The 27,445-nt window shown below is 37.2% G+C and overlaps 3 protein-coding genes across 5 annotated transcripts; 1 reads left to right on the top strand and 2 right to left on the bottom strand.

The window, feature by feature from the left end:
- The first annotated feature begins 489 nt into the window (after positions 1-489).
- Positions 490-4,126, top strand: LOC308700548 (glutamine amidotransferase-like class 1 domain-containing protein 3, mitochondrial). The gene is made up of 5 exons (XM_081382178.1): positions 490-547; positions 1,000-1,120; positions 1,264-1,435; positions 2,972-3,173; positions 3,787-4,126. Exons 2-5 carry the CDS (start codon positions 1,013-1,015, stop codon positions 3,977-3,979), a joined length of 675 nt encoding a protein of 224 aa, XP_081238304.1. The 5' UTR covers positions 490-547; positions 1,000-1,012; the 3' UTR covers positions 3,980-4,126.
- A 7,723-nt stretch (positions 4,127-11,849) lies between these two features.
- On the bottom strand, positions 11,850-13,996 carry LOC308700491 (L-threonyl-[L-threonyl-carrier protein] 4-chlorinase; the record flags this gene model as incomplete). Its single annotated transcript, XM_081382123.1, has 6 exons — positions 11,850-12,274; positions 12,353-12,457; positions 12,847-12,986; positions 13,064-13,155; positions 13,254-13,497; positions 13,867-13,996. 6 exons carry the CDS (start codon positions 13,994-13,996, stop codon positions 12,191-12,193), a joined length of 795 nt encoding a protein of 264 aa, XP_081238249.1. The 3' UTR covers positions 11,850-12,190.
- A 1,584-nt stretch (positions 13,997-15,580) lies between these two features.
- Positions 15,581-27,222, bottom strand: LOC308700639 (uncharacterized protein). Of its 3 annotated transcripts, none has more exons than XM_081382342.1 (7): positions 27,049-27,222; positions 22,566-22,716; positions 21,266-21,409; positions 19,421-19,552; positions 19,147-19,344; positions 18,319-18,444; positions 15,581-16,569 (listed from the first exon to the last, which is right to left on the bottom strand). In XM_081382342.1, the coding sequence occupies exons 1-7, from the start codon at positions 27,138-27,140 to the stop codon at positions 16,342-16,344; spliced, it is 1,071 nt and encodes a 356-aa protein (XP_081238468.1). In that variant the 5' UTR covers positions 27,141-27,222; the 3' UTR covers positions 15,581-16,341. The 3 variants fall into 3 exon arrangements, with proteins under 3 accessions (XP_081238468.1, XP_081238470.1, XP_081238469.1); XM_081382344.1 differs by having other exon boundaries at positions 15,581-16,563; XM_081382343.1 differs by having other exon boundaries at positions 19,147-19,341.
- Between the last annotated feature and the right edge of the window lie 223 nt (positions 27,223-27,445).

Below are 27,445 nucleotides of genomic sequence, written 5' to 3'. Positions count from 1 at the left end.
AGATCTGACTTCATACATCCAGGGAAAATGTCTGTGACAACATTCGATCATTTCTAGTCATTGCGAAAAAAAAAAAAATATATATATATATATATATAAACACCAGCGTTTATAGGCTATATAATATATGTAATAAACACATTTATAATAAACAAAATATTTATACAATATTTCTTTTTAAAAAATGGTATGTATTAGTAGCCTAATGTTTTATATCCTTATACTGTACAGTTCTCCAAATCACATCCTGTCAATTACATGAAACTTTCTTTGGCTTTGTTGCGCAGTTAAAATGGCACCATGTAAATACAGGTGAGCTCAGACAGAAAGGTTGGCATGACTAAGCATTGTCTGTATGGGCAAACAGACAAAAGCTTTCTTATTCCTTCCAGGAAGCTCTGACAGTGTGTGACCGTTTAACACGCCTCTGTGGGAGGGACCGCAGCCTTCAGTAATATAAGCAGTCAGCCTGTCTGTTCATCTGTGCGTTCAGCGAAACATTCAGAGAGACTACACACTTCACTGAAAAGACAACTCCTTTAACAAGGTAGGTTAAAGCAATGGCTTTACTGTAACAACTGCAATTCTGGATTTACTGAAACCTTTAAGTTGAACTCTGAAACATCATTATTTCCATATCAATTTTCTGATATTTTTTAAGGTTGTTGTTTAATGGTACTATTAATATTATTCTCACTATTACTCTTACTGTAACCAACATTTTGTATAGAGTAGGCTATGTGTATAATAAAACCAAGAAGAAATTGTTTTCAGCACTTGTTTACTTTAACTCCTTGGAAACTGACGTGTGTTACCTTGGCAAAACTCTCTAGGGGTGTTAGCCATATAAATAATTAATTCTGCAAGTGTGTATGTAACTGGCATTTGTTGTGTACTTCTGATATCTCCTCTCACTGTTATGAACCTTCACATTGTGTTCAAACGAGTACTTTCAGTTAAAGAGCAGCATTAAAAGTTGATTTCCTTGTTTGTGTTTAGTGTAACAGGCAAGATGGTAAAGCGTGTGGCGGTGATTTTGTCAGGATGTGGTGTGTATGATGGCACAGAAGTTCATGAGGCGTCTGCTGTAATGGTACACCTCAGTCGAGCAGGTGCCAAGGTAATGACACACACACACACACACACACACACACACACACACACACACACACACACACACACACACACACATAAGACAAGTTCTAGCGTGAAAATAAAACTTCAGTTGGACTTGGCTTTAATGCAGCTCACTTTGCGGTGTAGGTTCAGATGTTTGCCCCTGATATTGAGATGATGCATGTGGTGAATCACTGTGAAGGACAGCCAGGGACAGACACGAGGAACGTGCTACAGGAGAGCGCCCGCATCGCCCGGGGGGACATCACTGACCTGGCCAAGCTCGACGTCAGCGCTTTTGATGCTCTCGTCATCCCAGGTAATCGAAACGTCTGCACAAATTCAGTAGTACTATATAGATTACATATAACTATACTGTATATACAAAAAGGGGCTTTCACACTGGAGGAAACTTTTCATAGTTCCTAGAGCTATTGGCGGAAGTACCCGGATTTTGGCACGTTCGCACACCGCAGGAACTAGGAATGATTTGAGTTCTAGGAACTCTTTTGAAGGAACTAATTTATCTCCTACTTCAGAGTCGGTCTAAACCAGCACTATAGGAACTATCTGTGAAGTTAGTGTTCGCTGATTGGCCGAGCGCACGAAACACCAGCACCCGCCATTTTACATCACTTCGGCTTACGTCACTTCAGAGTTCATACTGGCAGTGCGAATGCAACCAGGAAAATTTTCCTAAGGGAACTATTAGTTATCTGGGAAACACCCTGGTGGCTAGTTCCTATAACTACCCGGTTCAAAAGCCCTTAAAGTGATAACACCCTGGTTAAGCAACTTCACAAAAAAACAAGCACAAATAGGTGTTTTAAATGCAGGCCAATGTTCTTAATGAAAGCCAAACCTCCAAATGAAACCGTGGACTGCATTTTTTAAATTTTGTTTCCTAAGGTGCAATTAAAACGTGAGTAGATTTATTTATTCATTTGGTAACAATAAATAAAGAGACATTACCAGTTGTCTTTTTTACTCTGAACATGTTTGTCAGTTAAAAATAATGGTCCAGATCACTAGTGGTTCCTGCAGAGTGACAAAGCAAAACTTGGGTGATTATTAATGCATTTTATGACCATATTCAGAGTAAAAAACAACAACTGATCACATCTCAGACACACGTTAATGTTGTGATTGGTAATTAATTGGTAATTCCTTATAATTTGTCATAGTTAGTTGATAGTTCTTAATGATACTAATCTCATTCAGTAATTATTGATTACTTAAGAAACGATCTTAGTCCTAAATGTGATTTTACTTACTGACTAGTTAAGCTTTTTTTTCTATATTAGTTAAAGCTGAAGTGTTAATGTAGTACTACTCATTTGTGCTGCATTAATTCCTGCATAGTTAATTTTGGACCATTACTCTAAAATATTACCTTTTTATTTTTATTTTTTAAAATAAAATGATAATTTAGAAATTCAATTATATTTTCTACCTCGATTTTAGCCCTCTGATTCAAAGGTTTTGTTTAAATGTGTCACAAGACTTCAATATAAACGGCCACTAATATTAACAAGAACTGAACAAACAAATAATGCTCTACTGAGAATTTTGCATAGTAAACAGACAATTTCCTGTTAGGATCCTTTGAAAGGTAAAGCTATTTATACTCCAGTCATCCCGTTGTAGAAGATCTTTTATCTGGCCATATAATGTGTGTGAGTATGGATCTGTGTCTGGCAGGCAGTCTTGTGCTGATGTATTAATCTCCATTGTCTAATAAAACTTGTTTCAATAAAAGCTTACAGTATAACTTACATTGACCTCCTATATTTCAAAGATCAAGGAAATTTGATTTCTCAATTCATGGTGAATGAACTCTTGATGTGCCATGCAGGTGGTTTTGGAGTGGCTAAAAACCTGAGCGACTGGGCCACCAAAGGCAAGGACTACTCAATCACTCCTGAGATTGAGAAGGTCATTAAAGGTTTCCATAAGGCAAAGAAACCCATGGGCATGTGCTGCATCTCCCCTGTGCTGGCAGCCAAAGCTATCCCAGGATGCGAGATCACCGTCGGACACGACTGCGAGTGTGAGAAGTGAGTTTGGGCAATATCTTCTAGCAGGGTTCATAGAGATGATGGTTTAAAGGTGCCGTGTGTAAACTTGAGCGGCATCTATTGGTGAGGTTGCGAATTGCAACCAACAGAAGTTACGGTGGCCGACAGGAAGTCCTGTCGTCGTCTGAGACAGCAGAGATTCTTTACAAAGATAAATGAATAAATTAGGTTTACTTAATTATTCAGTAAAACGATATGTTATTTCGAATATTATTGTTACTTGTTCATCATTGTTATTCACAGACTTTAGCTAGCTTCTTAACATGAAGAACAACACAGTGACGAAACGCGTTCTGTAGTAGTTTGTCCGTTTAGAGCCACTGTAGAAACATGGCGGCGCAAAATGGCTATTTTATTGTAAGGAGATCCGCGGTGTGTGTAGATAGAAATGGCCCATTCTAAGGTAATAAAAACATAATGGTTCATTATGTAAGGTCTTTATACACCACTGAAAACATAGTTATGTATATGATATTGCATTTCTGTAAACAGATCCTCCTAAATATTACACAATGCATCTTTAAGCAGTAGAGCTCTTAAAAGTGGGTTCTGGTGATACAACTGGTTGATATTGTCTTTCTTGCACCCGCAGGTGGCCGTACGCTCAGGTGGCCGTAACCATGGCAGAACTGGGAAGCAAACACTTGAATAAAAATGTCGGTGAGGTGCATGTGGATTCCAAGAACAAACTGGTGACTACAAGTGCGTTCATGTGCAACGCTCCCATCCATGAGATCTTCGATGGTCTGGGTGTCATGATTAAAGAAGTTCTCAAACTAGCCTAACTTTTAACAGAAGTCTATTTATTTATAAACAAATACATCACAAAACCGGTTTTTATATAGAAAAGGAGAAACAGAACAAACCATCTGTCAATGTTTTTGTTGTTGTGGTAACCCTTTATCAATAAAACTGAACTGAATTTAAACATTTCCTTGTTCGTATTGATATTTTACACTTAGTCAGTCTTTCATGAATGTGGAATATATTATATTGTACCAATGATAAAACTGTGGAAGCTGTAATGTTTTGTGAAGGAGGGCCACTGGTATGAAGCCTTTGAGCTGTGTTTATGATCACAACAATATAGTGGTTTTCAATTTGCATAACAGTGCAGTCACAAAACATACAGTATATTTATTTATTTTAGGTATGGGAATGGCTTATTTAAAGAATTTGATGTCTAGATTTTGGGCTGTTTTTGATTGGCTATTGGGGTAGTTTTGTTACGCAGACCTGGCAACCTCATACTGCACGATACAAGACGTATCATGATACCTACTCACAATACAATATGTATCAATAATGGTTATTAAAGCATTCCTTTCATTAAAAAATGTCATCATGTTCCTGTTTCCTGTATATATATAATCACTGACATAGCGGATCCATGGAAAAATACATTGGATTTAATCTTTTTTTTTTTTTTTGTCATGACTAATTTATTAATGACAACAGCATCATCTGTATTAAGGAGAAAATAATCACTTAATCCGATGATTTAAGATAGCCTTGACAGCCGACTTACTGGAGTTACACAACTACTGAAGAACTTGTTTCTCTCTTCCACCGGACTCAAACTGTTTCTGAACATAAATCTTTTGTATTGTTTTACTACATACAAATTTTTTTTAAAAAGTATATATTATTTACAATACACAGCATGGTATTTAATGCTATTTATAGTGGGGGACAACCCTCAGATGGGGTGGGTCCTGACCCCCAACCCCCCATGATTTCAGCCTAAGCCCGTATGCATAAAACTTCTCAGATATGCTCTTAAGAACAGTCTTAGGCTTTGACTTAAATGTTAAAAAAATTGTCGAGTAGGAGACTTTTATTAAGAGAAGCTAAAAGCAACTTTCATCAGAGTCTAAGACTGATTCATAAGTGCTGACTGAAGTGGCACTTAAGTGTTGTAAACTAAGGCCTACAATAATGTCAACCCAAAATGGCCGCCCTCAACCACTGAATCAGCCAATAGTGATCCAATAGTGAGGTCACAGCAGTATGACACCAATCATTTAATTGAGACACTGAAACTTTAATATTTAAATTTATTTTATTTTATTTAAATTCTTTATATTGTGCAAAATTATCATAAATTAGTATTGATGCTGTGGAATCCTCTCCTCATTTGCAGTTGGAGCGATGATGCAAACATGAGTTCCATCAGTGTCTCAAACAACTTGAGGAAGCTTGCAGTCCTCATAAACGTGGCTTGCTTTTGCCACATTGTTTGAAGATCAGTTGGAAAGTCAATGAACTGCCAAACAGTAGTGGCCAAAAGTGAGGCAAAGGAAAATGTACAGATTCACCCTTTATTCAAATAGTATTAAAAATGTGTTAAAGATTTTGTACGCATATTGGGTAGTTGTACTTGGAGTTAATTATTGTGTTTGTAATAATGCAATGAAACATGCCAAATCATGCAAAGAAATTAACACATGTAAAAACAAGATAGAACCAGAGAAATCTCTTGTTTTCACAAGGAACACACTGCCATTCAAATATGCACACTGACTCATCACATGGGCAAACACCCGTCACACAGTTTCGCAATTAGCAATCAGAGCTTTAGCATAAAAGGGCAACAGGTGGATGGAGCAATGGATGCCAGCATTGGATTTTTTTTATACTGTAACTGTATACAGTCAATTCTTCTGTTGTTTTGTATGTAGACCACTGTATGTACAACTTTGTGTTGGTTGGGATGTGCACTGTGTACATTGTTTTTGTGGGAAAAATAAAATATATTTGTTACCGTGTATTTGTGTGTTCTGAGTATAAAAACAATATTCTCAAATATTTTACAAAACACTTATGTATGTACTGTCTGTAGTAAGTGTAGCACTGAACAAAAAAAGGCCTAAATCATTATGATGAATGGAGAAGAAGTGTTTTCCATTCATCATAGTGTTTTACACTGAGCACATCAGTGTTCAACTGGTTCTTATAAATGTCTATTCATATGATGGTTTGTGTGTGTCATTTGAAAACAAAATACCATTTTGAGAAGAAATAACATTGTTTTGAATGTAAAGTTTAATTTTGCAGGAGAATTGAGGGGTTTTGCCCATTGTGTGTGTTTTTTTTTTTTGGATTTGTGTGTAGAGTTCTGAGAATATGAGGCATGCTTTCAGAAAATGTGTGTAAACAATCGAGAAAAACTGTAATAAGCGATATGTTGTTGTCTGTTTTCTTTTTCCTGTGAGCTTTTTATTATTATTATTATATTTTTTTTTTACCTATAGCTGTAGTTTGCCTTTTTTGCCAAATAATTTTGTCAGATAAATACCTTCACTAAGTTTAGTGTGTTGTTCTTCCTTCATATTTTTAAATGATTATCATAATTAACATAATTAAAACATTTAAAATATTTTCCTCATATTTTGATGGTTTAAGCAAACTTGTAAGGTCATTAAAAAAATTAAAAATAAAACTCTTTTGGCCACTACTGTATGTTTGGTGTGGTCAGTGCCACAATAGTGCTATTACAGTTTTTCTCGATTGCTTAAGCACTATAACCAGGCTTTTGAACTAAAATTTCAAAACCATAATGCCATTTATCAAAAAGCATACCCATTTCACTAAACTATAAACACTATTCCCTGTTTTGACACATGAGTCAGATTTGTTGAACTGTCACTGCAAAACTCTACACACAAATACCTTCATTTCTCATTGCTTAGACCATGTTGTCATTTAGAAAGCACTAGAATTCAATATTGTTCACTCAAGTCAGCACAGCTTCAGCTCAGTTAGCACACAATTACCCAAGTGGAAACACTAAGAGTCAAAATTTAACACACACCAATCAGAACTATATGAAAGGGCCCAAATCAGTTTATTGAGTTTTGGAACAATGGATCCAGAAAGACATGAAGGAAGAGATCGAGGAGGGATAAGGAGGATGAGGAGGAGGAGGAAGAAGACAAGCAGTCTCAGATGAAAGGGGGGCACAAGCAAAATAACTTACCAGTTTTGGAAATGTTGTTTTGTATTTATTGCACCAGTGTGTAAGACTATGTTGTAGTGTGTGTGATTTTGAGGGCTTGTGTGTCCTGTCTGAGGCCAAAGTTTGTTTTTCAGCAAGAGTGAATGATTTTGAGTGTAGAGCTTCATTTTGACCTGAAAATAGGATGTTTTGGGGAACTGGATGAGACGTTATGGATTTGTGTTTACTGTTTTGAGAACACGAGGCCTAGTTTCAAGAAATGTGTCTAAGCAATCGAGAAAAACTGTAAAACCCTGCTTACTGTGGACTGATGAGCTCAAGTCATCACCGGTGCACTGCTGCATTCTTCCAGTCGACAAAAAATGTCCTTATTACTTTCATTACTACAGTCAGAGCATTGATTTGTAGAGTGGGAGAAGTTATTACATTTAAGGTCAGTTACAAAAACAAGACCTTTACGATCAAAATGTTATCGTTTCATCAACGCCCTGTCATCATTTAACTCCAATACATTATATATTTGATGGAAAGAATGTCCTCCTCCTCTCTGCTGTCATTTTGTTACTCCTAACTAGGTTAGGATACCTCTCCAGCACTATTAAATAATTTAGAGCTGAGACCTAGTATTACAGTAACTTGTCATTCTTATAATTTTGACACACGTAAGACATAATTTTTACTCCGAGAGTCTTTATACATGCTTTATACATATGGAATTGTGATTTTGCATTGGCAAGAAACGGAAACCGCAGTTTCATTGTGTTCTATTGCTTCATGATCACGTGAAGCAGTCAGTATTTCCTGAGTGTTGTAACACGGAGCAGTCAGAAAATAGCTGTGGTAATGTCATCACTATCATACACTCCCATCACCTTTCACTTTGGTTTCACTTTATTTTGAGGTGTCATTGTTACAGTGTAATTACATATTTAAGCACTGAGTAATATTAAGCAACTACATGTACTTACTATAGGGTTTGGGTAGTATTAGGATTTGGTTAAGGGTTAGTTGCATGTAATTATGCATAATTTACTGTGGTAAGTACATGTAACATGCATATGTAACAACGGCACTGTAAAATAAAGTGTTACCACTGACTTTCAGGAAAGATAGTAAACAAAAACAAAAAATGATCAAGATAATTTTTTGCCTATAGCAATCTTTGAAATGTAGCCATAGATACAATTATTTAACTTACATAACCTAAAGTAGCCAGGTTGCTTTTATCAGTGTGCATATTTGAATGGCAGTGTGTTCCTTGTGAAAACAAGAGATTTTCTGCATGAAAATTGTGCCAAAAGCAGAGAATTGTGTGTAGTGTTTTGAAAAAAGTGTGTTTTAGAAGTACAATTTGAGTGTAAATCAGGAATTGTGCTTGTAGTTTAGCAGAATTGGTTCAGGGGGTTGGTGAATGAGTTACATGTTGTGGTCATTGTGTCTCAAGTACCAGAAAATGTGTGTAAACAATCGAGAAAAACTGTAATATTTCTCTGGTTCTATCTTGTTTTTACATGTGTTAATTTCTTTGCATGATTTGGCATGTTTCATTGCATTATTACAAACACAATAATTAACTCCAAGTACAACTACCCAATATGCGTACAAAATCTTTAACACATTTTTAATACTATTTGAATAAAGGGTGAATCTGTACATTTTCCTTTGCCTCACTTTTGGCCACTACTGTTTGGCAGTTCATTGACTTTCCAACTGATCTTCAAACAATGTGGCAAAAGCAAGCCACGTTTATGAGGACTGCAAGCTTCCTCAAGTTGTTTGAGACACTGATGGAACTCATGTTTGCATCATCGCTCCAACTGCAAATGAGGAGAGGATTCCACAGCATCAATACTAATTTATGATAATTTTGCACAATATAAAGAATTTAAATAAAATAAAATAAATTTAAATATTAAAGTTTCAGTGTCTCAATTAAATGATTGGTGTCATACTGCTGTGACCTCACTATTGGATCACTATTGGCTGATTCAGTGGTTGAGGGCGGCCATTTTGGGTTGACATTATTGTAGGCCTTAGTTTACAACACTTAAGTGCCACTTCAGTCAGCACTTATGAATCAGTCTTAGACTCTGATGAAAGTTGCTTTTAGCTTCTCTTAATAAAAGTCTCCTACTCGACAATTTTTTTTAACATTTAAGTCAAAGCCTAAGACTGTTCTTAAGAGCATATCTGAGAAGTTTTATGCATACGGGCTTAGGCTGAAATCATGGGGGGTTGGGGGTCAGGACCCACCCCATCTGAGGGTTGTCCCCCTCTAAAAATAGCATTAAAAACCATGCTGTGTATTGTAAATAATGTATACTTAAAAAAAATGTGTATGTAGTAAAACAATACAAAAGATTTATGTTCAGAAACAGTTTGAGTCTGGTGGAAGAGAGAAACAAGTTCTTCAGTAGTTGTGTAACTCCAGTAAGTCGGCTGTCAAGGCTATCTTAAATCATCGGATTAAGTGATTCTTTTCTTCTTAATACAGATGATGCTGTTGTCATTAATAAATTAGTCATGACAAAAAAAAAAAGAAGAAGATTAAATCCAATGTATTTTTCCATGGATCCGCTATGTCAGTGATTATAATGTTACCTAGCTTGTTTGGTAGCTTGTTTAATACAATAGCTTGTTGGATAGAAAGTCATCCACTACAACTACAGTAACACAGCAATAAGCCTACAGTATGTGTGAACAGATATTAGGTTAATATTGTAGATCTACCGTTGTGTTGGGATTTGCTCAATATGATGTTAAGTGGCAGATCAGTGGGCTAGTCTGTCCCAGACGAAACCCAAAAATACTATGTGGAGGACACAAGATAATTTAAAGGTCCCGTTGCATGCGATTCCATGTTTCAAACTTTAGTTAGTGTGTAATGTTGCTGTTAGAGCATAAATAATATCTGTAAAATTATAAAGCTCAAAGTTCAATGCCAAGCGAGATATTTTATTTAACAGAAGTTGACTACAAAAAACGGCTCGATTGGACTACACCCCTCTACATCCTGCATTAGTGACATCACCAGAACCGTTTCTTGACTAACCTCCGCCCACAGGAATGCTCCCTCAACTCTACTGGCTACTTGCGCACTTCTTATAACTTAGCCTACTGTGTTTACTCAGCTCTTACGGTGATTTTCTGAAGTAAAACTGACGCTTCATCTTTTGTGTGATGTACAATAAACTTTATTAAACTCATCAGTACATGTTTGATCATCATTCAGACAGCAGACTTGTAGGCTATTAATAAATAATGGATACATAGCCTACAAGCAGATGACAAATACGTTATAATAACCGTAATTAAACTACTAAACTATACCTGTTTCATCTCTATACAGCAATCTGACTCTGTAGGCATTATTGTCCGACTCGAAATGAACGCCGTTACTGAGAGTTTCTGATATTATCATCATTCCGTGAGATGAATTTTTCCTGACAGACTGAGCACGAGCTCATGAAGCTCCGCCCCCTGTGTCGTCCAGCAGCAGCTCATTTGCATTTAAAGGGGACACACTGAAACGGCTCGTTTTTCTGAGCCCCAAAAAATGTCAATTTAAACATGCTGTAAAAAATGATCTGTTGGGTATTTTGAGCTCAAACTTCACATACACACTCTGGGGACATCAGAGACTTATTTTACATCTTGTGAAAAGGGGCATAGAACGGGACCTTTAATAATTATAATGTGACTGCGTGGTGAACCTATGAATCTAACTCATATTTAAACATTTTGATGAGCCTTTGTGTTAGTAGTACAATTTTGGCTGTATTATTAGTGTCCCCTTAGAGTTTTTTTTCTTTATTTCCCCCCCTGTTAGATGAAATGTATGCCCATGCAGGCCCATGTCTCGATGTGTCAAGACCAAGACTATAACAAGATCATGACTGCATATATGTGACCCTGGACCACAAAACCAGTCTTACGGGTACATTTTTTAAATTGAGATTTATACATAATCTGAAAGCTGAATAAATAAGCTTTTCATTTATGTATGGTTTGTTAGGATATGACAATATTTGGTCGAGATACAACTATTTGAAAATCTGGAATCTGACGGTGCAAAAAAATCTAAATATTGAGAAAATTGCCTTTAAAGTTGTCCATTTCTTTTGGCGATTGTGCTGCATTCACTCACAAAAATACATTTGTGATATATTTAAGGTAGAAAATTTACAAAATGTCTTCATGGATCATGATCTTTACTTAATATCCTAATGATTTTTGGCATAAAAGAAAAATCGAAAGTTTTGACCCATACAATGTATTGTTGGCTATTGCCACAAATATACCCGTGCGACTTATAACTGGTTTTGTTGCTGCTCTTTCCTTTCTCTTCTTTATTTTATATATTCTCTAGTCTTTATTTTGTATCGGACTTACTAAACCCAGACCAAGGTTCAAATGACATATTGGATCAACAGCCAAAACAACACTGCCACTGGACACAGACCATGTATATATATGGTCAGACCATGTTTGTATATATAATACAGCCTGAACCAACATTAGCATGCCACATGTGATTAGTATTGGTAAAAACATTACGCTGTATGATTTTAATCATATTTTACTGAGCGAGGCATCTGCTGGTCTGATACCACATGTGGAATACTTAAGTTAATGTGTTGTGATTTTTGACAAAGATTTGTTGAATATGTTGCAAATGACTTAAAACATCCAAAGGTAGTATTGAACAGTTTATTGAGCATTTCAGATCAGGTCAGTGTTCAGAATTTGACAGTTCAGTTACAGGAGACATAAAATCATAGTTTAAAATGACACATGATTTCCGGAAAAGCCTGAAAGATACCAAAGTTTGAATAATTGTAGTGCTATAACAAAGTAATTATTGCATAGAGAAATATTTCACTTTATACATTGATTGTCAACTATTGTTAATATTATAAATAATGATAAATAAGAGCTAAAAATTCTATGTTTCATTCGAGGGGACACACACTGTTAGAGATGAATTAGTTATAGCCAAAGCACCAATGCCTTAAATAAAGAGTTCAGTATAAGCTGGTTACAGTTTGGAGGCGAAATGTTTGTATTTGTCAAATCCGCTGACCAGCACTGTGTCAGGAAAACTCCTGGGCCGCTCAGGGTCCTGTCAGGAAAGCACACATATTTATGATCTTTACTGCTAAATATCTACATGATTTTGTAAACTGAGAGAGATTTTTACCTGGATTGGATAAGCACATGTAGGGACATATCGGATGACATAGCCACAACGCCTCCTATTAGATGTGTTGGGATCGCTGGCATGAACCAGAAGTCCATCATGGACCTGTGTGGGAACAGAATTCAGACAATGAATGCTTGGAACATGCTTAAATTAAACTCAGACATATTGACTGTGTCTGGGTTCTGGTCTCATCTGCTTATATATATTTTTTTGCTGTTCAAAACAGCTCATTTTTCTGCTTGATGTTGCAAACTGGTATATCTTACGATGTTATTTTCAAAGTATTGTTGTAATTATAAACACACTGGTTTGGAGCGCAAACAGTTTTACCATTTACTGCATTACTGCTATTCTTCTAAACTGTCTAAAGTGGGCTATCGAAATAAAGTGTAACCTTGACGGGTAGTGCACCTGCATTCTGTCACTGCATATTGTTTTTTCAGACATTAAAGAAATGCCAGGGAAACATATAAATACATATTCACACTCACAGACATCTGACCAGCTTTAAGTGGGCATAAGAGGGCATTCTCTGACTGCACCAGCTCCTCTGGGATCTCCTGATTGACACTCAGCATGTTCCCAGCTCGTTTTGATTGGTGATGGGGCAGAAGACCGGAGTGGTGACTACCTGTTGGATAAATAAGGACAATTTAGACACTTCCCATTACAAACCAGACACAGAGGCGCATAGAGCAGTGTTTGTACCTGGAATAACTTGCAGTGCTCCATTGTCCTCAAGCGAGTCATCAAGGGCAAGCCACACAGACAGAACGGGACCTCCATCAAAACCCCAGTACCTAAAGACCAAAACATGATGAAACTGAGCCAATAGAACCCCCCCCCCCAAAAAAAAAAAAAAAAAAAACACCATTAGATTATGTGAAATGGTGCTTACGTCATGTCCTGGTGCCAGGCCACAAACGGCAATCCTTCCATCTTATCACTGCTCTGTTGGATGACACCATTGCTTTCTGGCTTTTGCACTGGATATTTACAAATGAATCTGGAGTCAAGCAGGATGACGTCGGGCCCCAGAGCTGCAGTGACCACCTCAAGAAGCCGAGGGTGCTTGGCGAGCGCCATCACCCAGTCATGGTCCTTGTGGATGTTATGAAGGCTGTAAGCAGTGTAATCTTCACCTGTAAAATAATACCTGGGTTATTTCAATTCCAAACCTCGAGTCCAAGCCTACAACAGGAATGCAGCAGATCCACTGAAGTCAAGTAAAGTCAAGTCACCTTTATTTATAAAGCGCTTTATAAATACAGATTGTTTCAAAGCAGCTTTACTGAGATAACAGGAAAATAATGCAACAAAGTTTGTTTCCAGAAGAAAATAGCTTCACAGTCCAGTTTAAGTAAGTTCAGTGATGGTTCATTTTTGTTGTTAAAAAGTTATTCATTTAGTTCATTTATATATCTGGAGAAAACCGTGATGTCATCGTCCAGCTCAGTTCATTTCTCATATAATGTTGTCAATGCAGGCAGATCAATAATACCGAACCTCACCATGCTTTCTCTCCAGCTCAGCGAAGGCATCCCGGGCCTGCTGGAGCTCTTCTGGACTCAGGATGGGAAGAGCCGACAGATACCCCTGCTTCTCGTACTGGGCCCGAATCTCAGCTGCGTCTCTGTTCATGTCTGAAACTTCCGCTTGTCTGCTTCGTCTCAAGAGCTTGGCTTAATCTCAGCTGTGCAAACTCCACGGGGAGAGAGAACCTGTTTTTATAACCTGTGGTACAGAGAGAGAAAGATGGAAATTAAACGTTGGGTCCACGCGCAGTCTGGCATTTCCTTTTTTGACCTCTGAAAACCTCCTTGTCTTGGCCTTACACCACCTCATTTATTCATGGCAAATTTATTCAGGGTTATTTACGCAGGGACAGAGAGTCCTATGGTGCCTGGAAGCAATGGTCCATGAGCAATTAAATGGGGAGAACAACTTACTCTTAAACATATAAGGGTGGAGGTGAGCCACAGTTAGCAGTTAAAATCTATTTAGCCATCTGTCTAGTGCACTCATTTTCAGTGCTAAAGTTCACTGAGTTGGCAACAACAAGAAACACGCACCTGAGTCTGGAAGCTGTTGGTGTCTTTCTGCTGAGTCTTGGTGTAAGCTGCAAAGATGGAAATAATAATAATAATAATAATAAAAATGACAAAAAAGCAAACAAACACACACTCAAACGTATTAAACAATTGAAAAAGTACAGAACATTTTATAACAGCCATACATGAAATAAAGCTCCGCAATACCTGCTGCTTTTCTGCTGTTCAGGCTGTTTCTCCCTGAGGTGTTTGTGCTCTTTACCTTAAAACTGTGAATATTTATAATCATTTGAGAATTAGGCTCCTCCTGCATTACAACATCATACATACCTGTTAAGATTCCAGGGAAGAAAAGAGGGCATGTTTTTAACATACTTCTTTTTTTAAATATCATAGGGTGTGTAAACATTGTATACAATATATGTTGCAATTATGTTCTACTGATGATGCTGGGAATTTCAAGGCACTCCAAAAAGAGCATTTCCTTTTGTGAGTAATTCTTTGTGTGTATCTGTCACTGGATATTACTTACTCATCAAAACACAATGGGAAACTGACATTTCTCAGCGCGTGCTGAACGTGAGCTTGTCACCTATTGGTCGACATTGTGGTAAAGTGAAATCATTTATTCCAAAACACTTAGAGACTATACATCCCATACCCATAGTTATTTACTAAATATTGTACTATGTATGAAACTAAGTACATAGGTTTTATCCATTAAATTCATCCTTACATCCCCTGACCTTGTCTAAAGATGAACAAAATAGTGGCTTAATTTTTATTAAAATAAAAAATATTTCTACTTCTAAAGACTTATAATAAAACAATGTCCATTTTATTCCATGTGTGACATTCATAGTATTTTTTGTTGTGTTTTTTCTCTCTAAAAATTATGTGCAACTTATTTCAGTTTTTAAATAAATTGCTGTTTACAAAGGAAACAATAGAACAAACTATCTAGCAATAATGACATGGTCATTATTTTTTTTATATTCCTTATATATACTGTATATATATATATATATATATATATATATATATATATATATATATATATATATATATATATATATATAAGAATTTGGGGAGTACAATCATCTATATTGTTAATGTGTATTTTATTGAACAACGTAGTTGAACATTTCAAAGCAATTCTAAGGGACACATTTAATTGGTTATAATCTTAAAAAACACAAACAAACGAACAATAACAATGCCTGACCTATATAACAGGTGTAAGAGCAGGGATGGGCTTTATTGAGAGACAACCACATTTAATTTAAATAAATTATCATTCATATCCTGGTTTCTTTTTCATTATAGATTTACTATTCTACACTTTTAACTTTTTATTTTCATCGTTATCATCATTTTTATCCTAGTGTCAATTGCTCTTGAACTGCATTGATTTGTTTGGGAAACATGCTCTCTAAGTAAAGTTTTATTGATTGACACAACTGAGCAAATATCCTGGAAAAAATCTGTTGTCATTAAGAATGAGGTCATTACTCATTGAAATTCCAATGGCCTCGGGTTTCCGTAATGCCAAAGTGCAAAAACATCTGAAGTTGTTTCCTGTTAGTAATGTATTAAGAAAAGGTCCATTTGCTGACATATTAACTGAAAAAAAAAAAACCAAACAAATATGCTTATAAAGATTACAGTGTTTACTGTCTGACATGGATTGTTTGAGTTTCATGTGTTCAGCCATTGAACTGGTTCAGATTGTCTCATATTAAAACTATAACTATTTCCATACAGTCATTGTACAAACACAATCCTTTCAAAAATATAAAAGAATAATACAATAAAGAATAATAATAATAATAATAAAAAAAACTCAAATATATATAGCATTTAAAAGGGACCTAAAAGATAGAAAATAGCTTGTTTTCCCTTTCTTTAATCTGATGAATGAAAGCGTGTCAGCGTTCAGGGGAAGTCCAGCTGGCCGTGATGTTCACAGTGTTTGGGACAAACGTATCCCCCCCGCTGATCTTCTCGGTTCTTCCTCCTGTCGGTCCTGGGCCGGTCCTGCTCGTTGTTGCAGCGATGCACCAGAACCGGATCTTTCTCGGCTGGAGATTTCTTCATCAGCAGTCTCTGGAGAATCTGTTTGTCTGAGCGTTCCTTGTGAAAATCATCCTCATACACCTTTAGCTAAGGAAAAAAGAAAAAAACATTAGATTGTGCCTTTCACATTGTAAATGTGCAGTTGTTAGTTGCCGTTTCTGTAATGGCATTACAGACTATAATGACAGCATTGTAGTTCACATGCAGAAAGTAAATGGTAAACAATGGTTCAACTCATATTAATGTTCACATCAATCCATTAAAACCTGATAAGATTATTATCAGCATTCATGTTAAGTAAAACTCTCATGTTTTATGACATATTCAACGTCAGGACACCATGACGTCATAATTAGCTTCACTGGAAACTACTGATCGTTTCCTTTTGCATAAGATTACTTCAAAATCACAATGGAAATCTTTGATGGAAGTCTGATGAACTTGATCTACAGGTGACAACATCATGATAAAGGTCCATTGTCTTGTAGAAACACTTCCTTACTTCCTAGTCCTTACTGTCTAACAAAAACGACTTAAATAGAACATATTCATTTATATTTTTGTCATCAGCTAAGTGAATTGAGTGTCTAATATTCTGCTAATGTGTCCAATGGGTAAATGTGATTTCACTAAGAAATTGATCCAACATGTTAATCCTGCAAAAACATTCCAATCAACCAATCAGATTTGAGAGATGGGTTTACAGTTCATGTCAAGTTTAGTCTTACAGGGGTAGGGACAGGTTTAGGACTTGTAATGCTGAGTCAGGATCAGATCAAAATCATAAATTGAATAATCCATTGCATAAGGCAAAAGACGCAGGCAAGTGTAACACAAGCAAATTGCTATCTGCCATTGGTCAGTCAAACATTCTACAATAAGGTCTCATTAGTTAATGTGAACTAACAATGAGCAAAACATCTGATACAGTATTTATTAGGGGTGTAACAATATATTGTGTCACAATATATCGTAATACAAAAATTCAACAATTTGTATTGTGTATAGTTCGCCCAAAATAAAAAATCAAGTTTACAGTGTTTTAGTTTTAGTGTCAGCACTACATTATACTATACATAATTTTGAATACGATAATAATGCAATGGGGGAATATTTGTGGGTCCTGATAATGCCAAATGTCTAATGTTACCTACATTATTTTAAATATTTCCACTATAGTCAGAGTGAAAGCATGTTCGTTCTAAAACAATTCTGTTTTTTCAGCTTCAGAATCATAATTATTTTTATTCTGGTGTCTCTCTTGTCCTGTGTATTGGGTTTCCAGCACAAAGATCAAGCCTGTTCATTTACAACCACAATGTAATGTAAAAAATAAATAAATAAATAAATAATAATTCTTGGAGTATCGCAATAATATCATATTGTGAGTTCAGAATCATGATATGTATCGAATCGTGACATGAGGGTATCGTTACAGCCCTAGTATTTATTAACCTTTGTCAATGTTAGTCATGTTCATTGTTGGATCATTAAATAATATTAACAGACACAATTTTTGATTTTAATAATGTATTAGTAAATGTTGAAATTAACAGGAACTAAGATTAATAAATGCTATAGAAGTTCTTTCATTGTTAGGTAAGTTCACTAATGGAGTTGGTAAATAAATGACACTTTACTGTAAAATGATTCAGTAAGCTGACGTGTCAGACTGCTAAAACTGTTTGTAGGCTGGAGGAATCAGCCAACAAACAGAGGAAGATCAGTGTGTGCCACAGGAGATCGTGATTAGCTGGTAACATCTGCCCCCCAGTGGTGGACATCTGCATGACAGACGGTTGAACTGGCGGGGTTGATGTCCAGTCCTGTGCTCACCTGCTCCTGCAACAGCGCCATCTGCTGACGCATGTCCCCTTCTCTGCGCCGCAGTCTCTTGTTCTCCTGCAGCATGCGCTCATGGTCCTTCTGCTCCGTCTTATATTCAGCCTCATAGATTTTAGTCTGTGGATGGGAATCATTATTGAGATTTGACCGTGCTTAGTCACATTTGACTGTGAAACCTGTAACACTTTATTCTCCACCTTTTTGTTTAAAATGTAAACTCTGTTTTTATAAAAAGCATCTAAGAAACAAACATTTTAAATAACGATAAGCAGTTCATATTTCACCCCAAATTTAAAGTTTTATTTTTTTTTAAATTGTATTTTTAATTTTAGGACCATTATAGGTTCTTTTTTTATCATTTGCTTTACTGTAATGCAAAAAAAAAATAAAAAAATAAAAAATAAAATTAATATTCAACATTGTTAAAAATCATGTTCAAATATGAGTATCAAATATGATCTATCAGGCTTTTGAAGAACGTTTTTTTGTGCATGTCTTATTTATCATTTTATTGCACTGCATTGTATGTTTTGCACGCCAGAATTAAATATATATTATTGAGAGACAGAGTTAAAACGTATATATTTATATGCATTTTATGTAAGTATACTGCTATACTGTTATGAAGATGAGAATTTCATCTTTCTTTTTGAAAATATAAAGATCAGCAACCGCACCAAATTGCACATTTTCGCTCAGTTTGGGCATCCGAATAAAACTGAGATGTCCATATTCTCCTACATCGTTTGTCATAAAACGACAGGCCCATTTAAGACTGTATTGGTTGTTTTTGGATGTAATGATCACATGCGAACTCACCTGACACCGCAGCACCTCCAGCTGTTCTTTCAGATCCTGAACCTCTCTCACCGGGTCAGACCGGATCTCCACTCCCATAGCAGCCAGTCTGAGGCTCGACTTTGTGCCTGGTGACACAGTAGACCGTACATCCAGCGACGGTTTAGAGGACCGCTGGAGTAGCTGAGAGTCTGAGGTGCCACTCATATCTGAGGTCTTCTAACAGAGGAAAAAGTCAATCAAAATGTATTATAGCTACTGTAAATCTCTGATCTGACTGATTCTGGAAGCTGACCTGTGTCCCTCTAGTCCACTGATGAAGATCTGTTTGGTGCAGTCGGCTCTCCAGCAGTCGGATATACTCCTGGAGATGCTGGTTTTTCTTCAGTTCCTGCATCAGTGTTTGTTCATAATATTCCCCCTTATTCTACACACACATAACAGAAAAAAAGCGTCAGTGTCTGCTCATGTATCTACTTCTGAATTACAGCAAAACATCAATCACACCATAGCATTCCATGAAAATGTAAATAAAATAAAAAACAAAGGTTTTAAGCTAAGAGGATGAGCTGCAAAAATTAATGAACCTTTTTTTTTTTTTTTTTGGATTATGTGATATGTAATCACTCCTCAGGCAGCCAAGATCTCAGGTTACTTGTAATTGACAAGTCTTCTCAATATGGCTTACAATTACCAACACTTGGCTGACCACCAGTGCAACCAAACAACCCTCTTCAGATTACAGCTGTTCACTGGTAGACCACGGGGAGCTCGAGTTCATCCAGCTGTTCATAAATCTACACTTGAATGTCTTCATCAGTGTGTTATAGGGCATTAGTGTGCTGGAGTATGGGAGATTCATACGGGATCAGAGTGAGTCTGCAAGATCCTCATATTCCTGGCTCTCGACCATGCCGAGCGATCAAATGAACTAATTACTCCAAACAACATATTATGACCTGAGGCCATCCTTTGGCTTTCTTCAAATATAAAGCGCTCCAGATGTAATAAATCGGGTGAGAGATGACTCGCCACACATATTGCTTTTCCAATCACTCAAAGAAGCAGGGTTTGTGGAGCAGGTTATGGACTTGCATAGGTGTGCTCCAGACTCAACATCAACTGTGCAATCTGATTGGCTAATAGGAATGCTGTTCAGGGATGAAGGATGCTGATCCAAGAACACATGGGAAAAAGTCACAGTGCTGAATTTCTCATAATTCCTTCTTTTCGTGTTATTTTGCTTTATCTGTGTTTCTCTTTGACGATCCTGTTTAGCAGGTCACTATTTTATTTGTTCCTCTTGCATTTTACAATTACAATGTGTTTTTTGAGACCGAACAACAAAATGTGTTAGCAGCCTAATTTTATTTTTTTAAATTTCGCATATGAAAGTGCTCACTAGGAATTGTACTAGAACTGATGCAAGTGCTCATTGACATCCTGAATGATTCAGTTTTGCAGCTCAATATATAATTGTGATTTGAGATGTCCAAAAAAATCTACAATGTTATCACAGTGTAAACATGTTAAAAATCTTTTTGAAGAAAAACAATTCAAATTGTAATATGACTGAATCAACCCGACTAGCTAAGAGTCATTTTTATTGGCAGTCACCATGAAATCGAAAGTGATATTTTTTTGTGTGAAATATTGCAGTATTTATCATAAATGATTTATCCGTGCACATATATATTTTTTAATTCATGTGCCTCATGATCTTTAATTTAAACAACCCTTTCTAATTCTTGCAGAGACATCTATTCTCTTGATAACGTGTTTACTGGCGTGAGGGCCGGGGCAACCTGTCACTCACATGAGATCCACCAATAGCAATCCACCACCATCCAATCAGTTCCCATTGGACAAAATCGATTCCTATCCTACAATCTTTGAGAAGATGATTGCAACTTCTGTTTCATGCTGACTTTGAGAGCCAGGAAATGTAAAAATAGCTTCACAAGATAACATACTCATTGGTAATGTGGTATAACGGGATGTTAATAGGTAAACTCTAAAAATATTTACTTTTCTGTTTAGTGACAACAATGATGCTAAAATTACACACTTAGCTTCACACTACACCTCTGCTATAAGAATGTGTAATAAGAAGAGTGTGTGTGTGTGTCTGCCCACGTACCTGTTCATGCTCTACTTTGAACAGCAGTCTGCGGTTGACCTGTTTGAGGGCAGTGTTTTCCTCCCCGAGAGTCGCCACACGCTGCTGGAGGTCCACACTTGTTCTGTGGTAGATATGATCCCACTCCTCGTTCAGTTTCATCAGCTGACGCACACACACACACACACACACACACACACACACACACACACACACACACACACACACACACACACACACACACACACACATTGACTTTCATATCATTGTGGGGAGTTTATCTTGACTTCTATTGTTAATTTGCTTTGTAATTGTATTTGCTGTATCCTAACCCTATGCTAACCCTAAACCCCTGCAGAAACCATAGGAGCCATTGTCTACCTGTTTTTACTATCATTGTAATGACATTTGATCCCCTCAAACACAGCAAAATCTGACTCACCTACACCCAAAACACTTGTATAGAGCTAAAATTATGAGTCCCATTAAGTGTCTTCACTATGTACTAAAATTTTTATGAATCATTTGATACAATGCACTTATTGCATAAATGCATGTTTTTACTTATGTTTTAATATACCTGCATGTAATTACAGCTGTATTTAATTTCTGTAATTACATCTAGAATTACACTGTTGCCTTTCCCTTACACCTTAACCCACCCTTAAACCTACCCATACCACCAAACCTGTCCTAACCTTCCCCGTATCCCGCCTTAATAGCACAATTGTTTTACAATACAATATCAACACAATAAAAACACTGCACCAAACATTCATTCGTTTATTCATTTATTTATGCTGCTTGTTTCCACCACAGAATAAAACAAATTGAAAGATAATTCAGACTTTTCATCTCACAATTCTGGCTTTTTTTTCCTCACAATTGCGAGTCACAAAGTCAGAATTGCTTGATATAAACTCGCAATTCTAAAATAAAAAAGGAAATTGCGACTGTGGCTGAAACAAGCTTCATATATTTTTATGTAAGTACCTAGTAGTTAAAGACACCGAATATAAAGTGGGACCACACTGGATCCGCAAAAAGGAAAGGCACCTTACTTCTTGACTTAAAAAAAGTTTAAAAATAATATCATAATAGGAATTCAATATATAGGACACTTCATACAAAATAAAAAGTTTAACATGCAAATGTAAAAAAGTATTTAAATGAAATACAAATTAATGTTCTGAGCTTTCATAATTGAAAGAAAATCTTTTCTTTTCTTTTTATGATGAATTTCAGATAATTATACATCAGGTACACTATATACTAGTGGATTATGAAAATTGGGTTATAGGGTCATGGTGTTTTATTCTACCTCTTTGTTGAGTCTCCGCAGTTCAGTGTTTTTGTTGAGGAGCTGAAGCTTCTCTTCATCAGAGGAGGTGATTGACATGCTCTCTGTGATGAGGGTTACCTGCTCCTCCCCGGAGAGAAGAGACTGTTCCTGTGCCACATCCTCCACCTGCCTACAACGCATGCAAACACCCACATCTCACATTATTATTATTATTATTATTATAAAATAATATATAAATATATTATCATGGCGAGCAAACAGCAATTTAGATCTTGTGTTCTTCCCTGCCCACGCAACATCACAGGTAGGGATACACATGATTTATGTGTTGTTTGTCTGGTAGGGGATGTTGTTTGTCATGGGGATCGCAAATGGATCTAACAAAGGGGTTAGAGACGGACCTGGCCTTTTCTCTGCCCTCATCTAGATCCAGTGCCTTTTCTCAGGGTTCAGAAGCACGTGCTGTGTTTTTTCCGGCCTGAGTGAGGCAGCGTGCTACAGCTATCCAGCTCTGAGGAGTTGGATGCTGTAAGCATTGAGGCAGGAGATGTTAAGGACCCGCCACCTCACTCTCCAGCCTATGAGGAGTTCCAGAAGCTCCTCCCCCGCCGCTCTCAGGGCCTGCTGAGAGGGAGCAGCCCCAAACATCTAAATCCAGCTCCTCACACCGTGCCAAACAAAAGCAGAGCGTCGCTACCAAAACATCCCCTCCAGACAGAAGGGGGATTGGTGAGGCGCTGTAAACCCCAGCCTTCGCAGGGTAAGATGGATCTGAGGACCGTCATCATCACCAAGAAGGGTGCGGGAAAGAGGTCCTGACGCCAGACCTCTGAGGGTAGTCACCTCTGGGGAGAAGGGGTCAATGCCTCATTATAGTTTAGTTTAGTTTATTGATTTATATAGCACAATAAATCAATTGTCAGTCTCTCAAATGAGGTTGTTGAGACCATTCTTCACTCCAAAGCTCCTTCCACAAGGGAACTGTATGCCCTAAAGTGGAGAGTGTTCACTTCTTGGTGCAGTGGTCGTCAGTTGGACCTAGTTAAGTCCCCGCTGTTGGTACAGCGCTGGAGTTCCTGCAAGAGCAATTTACTGCAGGGTTATCTCTGTCCACTTCAAAAGTTTATGTGGGGGCCATAGCTGTTTTCCACATTCCTTTGTGTGGACTGTCTTTAGGGAGAGACTCTTTGGAAACACGTTTCCTCTGTGGCACATTGAGGCTGAAGCCTGCAGTACTCACTGGGGAACTGGCTGGGGATCTGGCCATGGTGCTCCAAGGCCGGTCCCTTGCTCCCTTCGAGCCGATTGAAGAGGTTCCAGTCAAGTTCCTGACTCTTAAAGCATTGATCCTCCTTGCCATTACATCTCTTAAAAGAATAGGAGATCTGCAAGCCCTGTGGTTTGCCCCTTCGTGCTTGGAATTTGCACCTGGCATGATGACCTTCGGCCAGGTTACATCCCTAAGGTGCCCACTAATATGGCTAGATCTATTTTGCCGCAGGCCTTCAGTCGTCCTTTCTTCTGGGATCCAGACCAGGAAAAGAGAAATCTGCTAGTCAAGTTCGGGCGTTGTCCACAGAGCTGCCCTGTCGCGACTTTTCGTCTGCTTTGGGACTCCTAGCAAGGGGTTTCTAGTATCTAAGCAGAGGATGAGCAAGTGGATAGTTGAGGCTATCGCTCTTGCATATGAGTCGGCCAGACCACCTTCCCCTACGGCAGTCCCAGCTCACTCGACCAGGAGTATGGCTGCTTTACTTCAAGATGTTTGTGATGTGGCAGGCTGGTCCTCACCACAGACATTCGTGAGGTTTTACAACCTGGACATGAGCTCTACACCAGGGGTCCAGGTGCTCTCCTCTTAGTGCTTTTCTTCAACGATTTCACACTTGACAGATACTTGTCATTATTGCAGTGTGGGTATAAATGTTCCCACAGCGTCAACTGACGCAGCACAAGTTCCCTTGAAAGGGAACACCTCGGTTACGACCGTAATCTTGGATCCCTGAAGAGGGAATGAGACGCTGCGTAGCCTTACCATACCTCCTGCGTGCCTATCAGCGACTTACTTCAGCCTCTTAGAAGCTAGCTTTGCACTGTATGGGCATGCTTTATAGTTCATGACGTCACCTGCCTCTGAAGTCACGTCACACCATTGGACTGATTTCAATCAGAGCATTCCCACAGCGTCAATCGATGCAGCATCTCGTTCCCTCTTCAGGGAACCAAGGTTACAGTCGTAACCAAGGCGTTTCCTCTACAAGATTCCTTTAATGTAGTTTTTTTTTTTCTAGACTAACTCTAACCTTGCTGTTGATATGTTTATTCTAAGAAATAAAACATTATTTAAACCCTTTATGAAGTTAATTTCCTCATGGGGATATTTGTACTGTACATCGAAAGCTTGTCAGATTTTTCTATTCTCCACAATTTATTTATAAATTAAAATGCATTTTAATAGATAATGAGAAGTTAAATAGACAACGTATTAAAGCTACTTTTTTTCCTTGAAATATTATTATTATTATTATTATTTTTTTACAGCCTTAGGGATTAACACTGCTGTTATTGCTGCTGTGGTGAAACAGTAATGGGCAGATGGACTCTGAGAATCTGAACCAGCTCAAATAAAGTCATGGGTGTTATGCAAATCTCCCCATATTTCATTTCAGTCTCATGATGAATGACTCATGCTAAACTTTGACAAAGTATGAACTAATAAAAGTTAGACAAACACATCACCAATACCCATAAAAAGAAAATGACTAAAAGCTTTGGGAAATTTGAGCTAGGATGGGTTTCTGTTTCAATTCTCCCTTTGTGTGAGACTGGGTTTTTATTTTCTCTCAGGATATCAAACAAATATATCAAAATTAAAGTTAACACTTACGCTAATGCTAAGTCAGTTCATTATATTAACATTCATGTGCGGTGTGGCCCTTGTCATGTAAAGTGACTATTTAAACTAAAGGTCAACATGTCCACCCTTGTGATGCTGTATTGGTGAAACTGTCACTAAAACCCTGTTTGGACGAGATTAGTTTAACATGGAGAGATGGGTAAAGTAACTATTATCAGAGCTTCTCAGTGATTTTAGTCTCGTCCGAATGTGCCATCTCAGTAATCATTACGGGCAATGTCAGAAAAGATTACGGTGATCACTTTTACCTTCTGTAAGAATGTCCAGAAAAATTACCTCAGGTAATACTAATCACGTGCGAATAGACCCGCTGTAAATATGTTTGTAAATATTCTGTCATTTTCTGTTTAAAAGTAGTTTTCCGTGTTTTTTCAAGTATGTAGGTGCATGAAAAAGCATTCAGTGCTATGTAAGTTTAAGTGCCTATTACTAACATAATCCAATCTGAATTTAATTGATACATCGTCTGACGGGACTTATCATTTTTATATATATAAACATAGGTTATATGTGTTTGCGCATATGATATCAGGAAGCAACGTAATACGCACATGACGACAGGAAGGTGACGGCGGTGCGTAAATCTAGTTACCCTTAAGTTTTACTGAGATATCTTATCCTGTGCGAATTGGCCTGTGCCATTATTATTATAGATGCCCTGTGGTAAAATTACATTACTCCATATACCCTTGTAAACTAATACCGTCCGAATAGGGCTTAAGACGTCATTTATATGTGATTACAGTGCAGAGAATTATTGTGTCTCCTGAGAGATTGCAAAATCAGGGAAATTATCACAGGAGGTTATGTACACTAACAAAAAACACCCACATTTGAGTATCAGATACATGAATATCTCACCTAAACATATCATTCTTTATAATATTCCAAGGATCACATACCGTACTATCATACAAAATAACCCATTTTACACTCTTAAAATTATAGGTTCCAATAGGAAATTTTCACAGCGATGCCATAGAAGAACCATTTTTACATACCCAAGGAACCATTCAGTGAACAGTTCTTGAAAAAAAAAAAAAAAAAATGTCTTTCTTACTGTGAAGATAATCTGAAGAGTTCAGATGCAAAAGCCTCTAAGTGCCATCTGGAATTTTCTTCTAGAATGATCATTTTTATCAAGCTCGTATATTTAAATTCAGTAATTTCACTTAAATGGCAATGACAATTACCTATTAATTGTCATTTAAGTGAAATTACTCGACTTAAATGTACGATCTTGATAAAAAATTATCATTCTAGAAGAAAATTTCAGATGGCACTTAGAGGCTTTTGCATCTGAACTCTTCAAATATAGATAATTCTATAGATAATCAATAATCTATCCCATTGATGTTAAAGGTTCTTCATAGAACCATCAATGCCAATAAAGAACCCCCATTTTTATGAGTGTAATGGCAAAGAGTCCCTACTTCCTGTTTACGGTTTACTTCTATGACAAACTGATTGCACTTTATCCGATTTCAGAGGCCTGTACACACACACATACACCTTATAACACCCCTGATGAAGTCCATTTAATCTGCCAATTTAGATGCTGAAAGTCAGTAAAATAATACCCACTCAGACTGAAGATCATTCTCCTCCTCAGGTAAAGAGCGCTCTTTGCTTGAAGAGTCCTCTTCTGACAGTGAAGACTGTGAACTTCCTTCCATGACCCTTTAAAATCTGAATCCAAATGATTATTAGCTGTAGTTCTAATCCTCTTGTCGTCTTTGACTCCTAAATCCAAGTGATGTAAAGTGTACAGCCTAAATGCAGTGTGGTAGCGTAATGTTATTCACTGGAGGGGAAGTTCAAATTTAAACCCCCTCATTGACATGCAAGACATCACAGAATAGGAAGTAATGCTCAGCATGACACAATAATAAACAACCATATGTCAAAACTGAACGTTCTTTACAAACTAATAACAATATAATGGTAATAATTAATTTAGCCAAATATGTAGCACTATTGT

This window comes from Scardinius erythrophthalmus, assembly GCF_964197995.2.
Source record: "Scardinius erythrophthalmus genome assembly, chromosome: 13".
Lineage (NCBI taxonomy): Eukaryota > Metazoa > Chordata > Actinopteri > Cypriniformes > Leuciscidae > Scardinius > Scardinius erythrophthalmus.
Note: the sequence above shows the minus strand (reverse complement) of the source record. Positions and strands in the feature narration are given on the sequence as shown.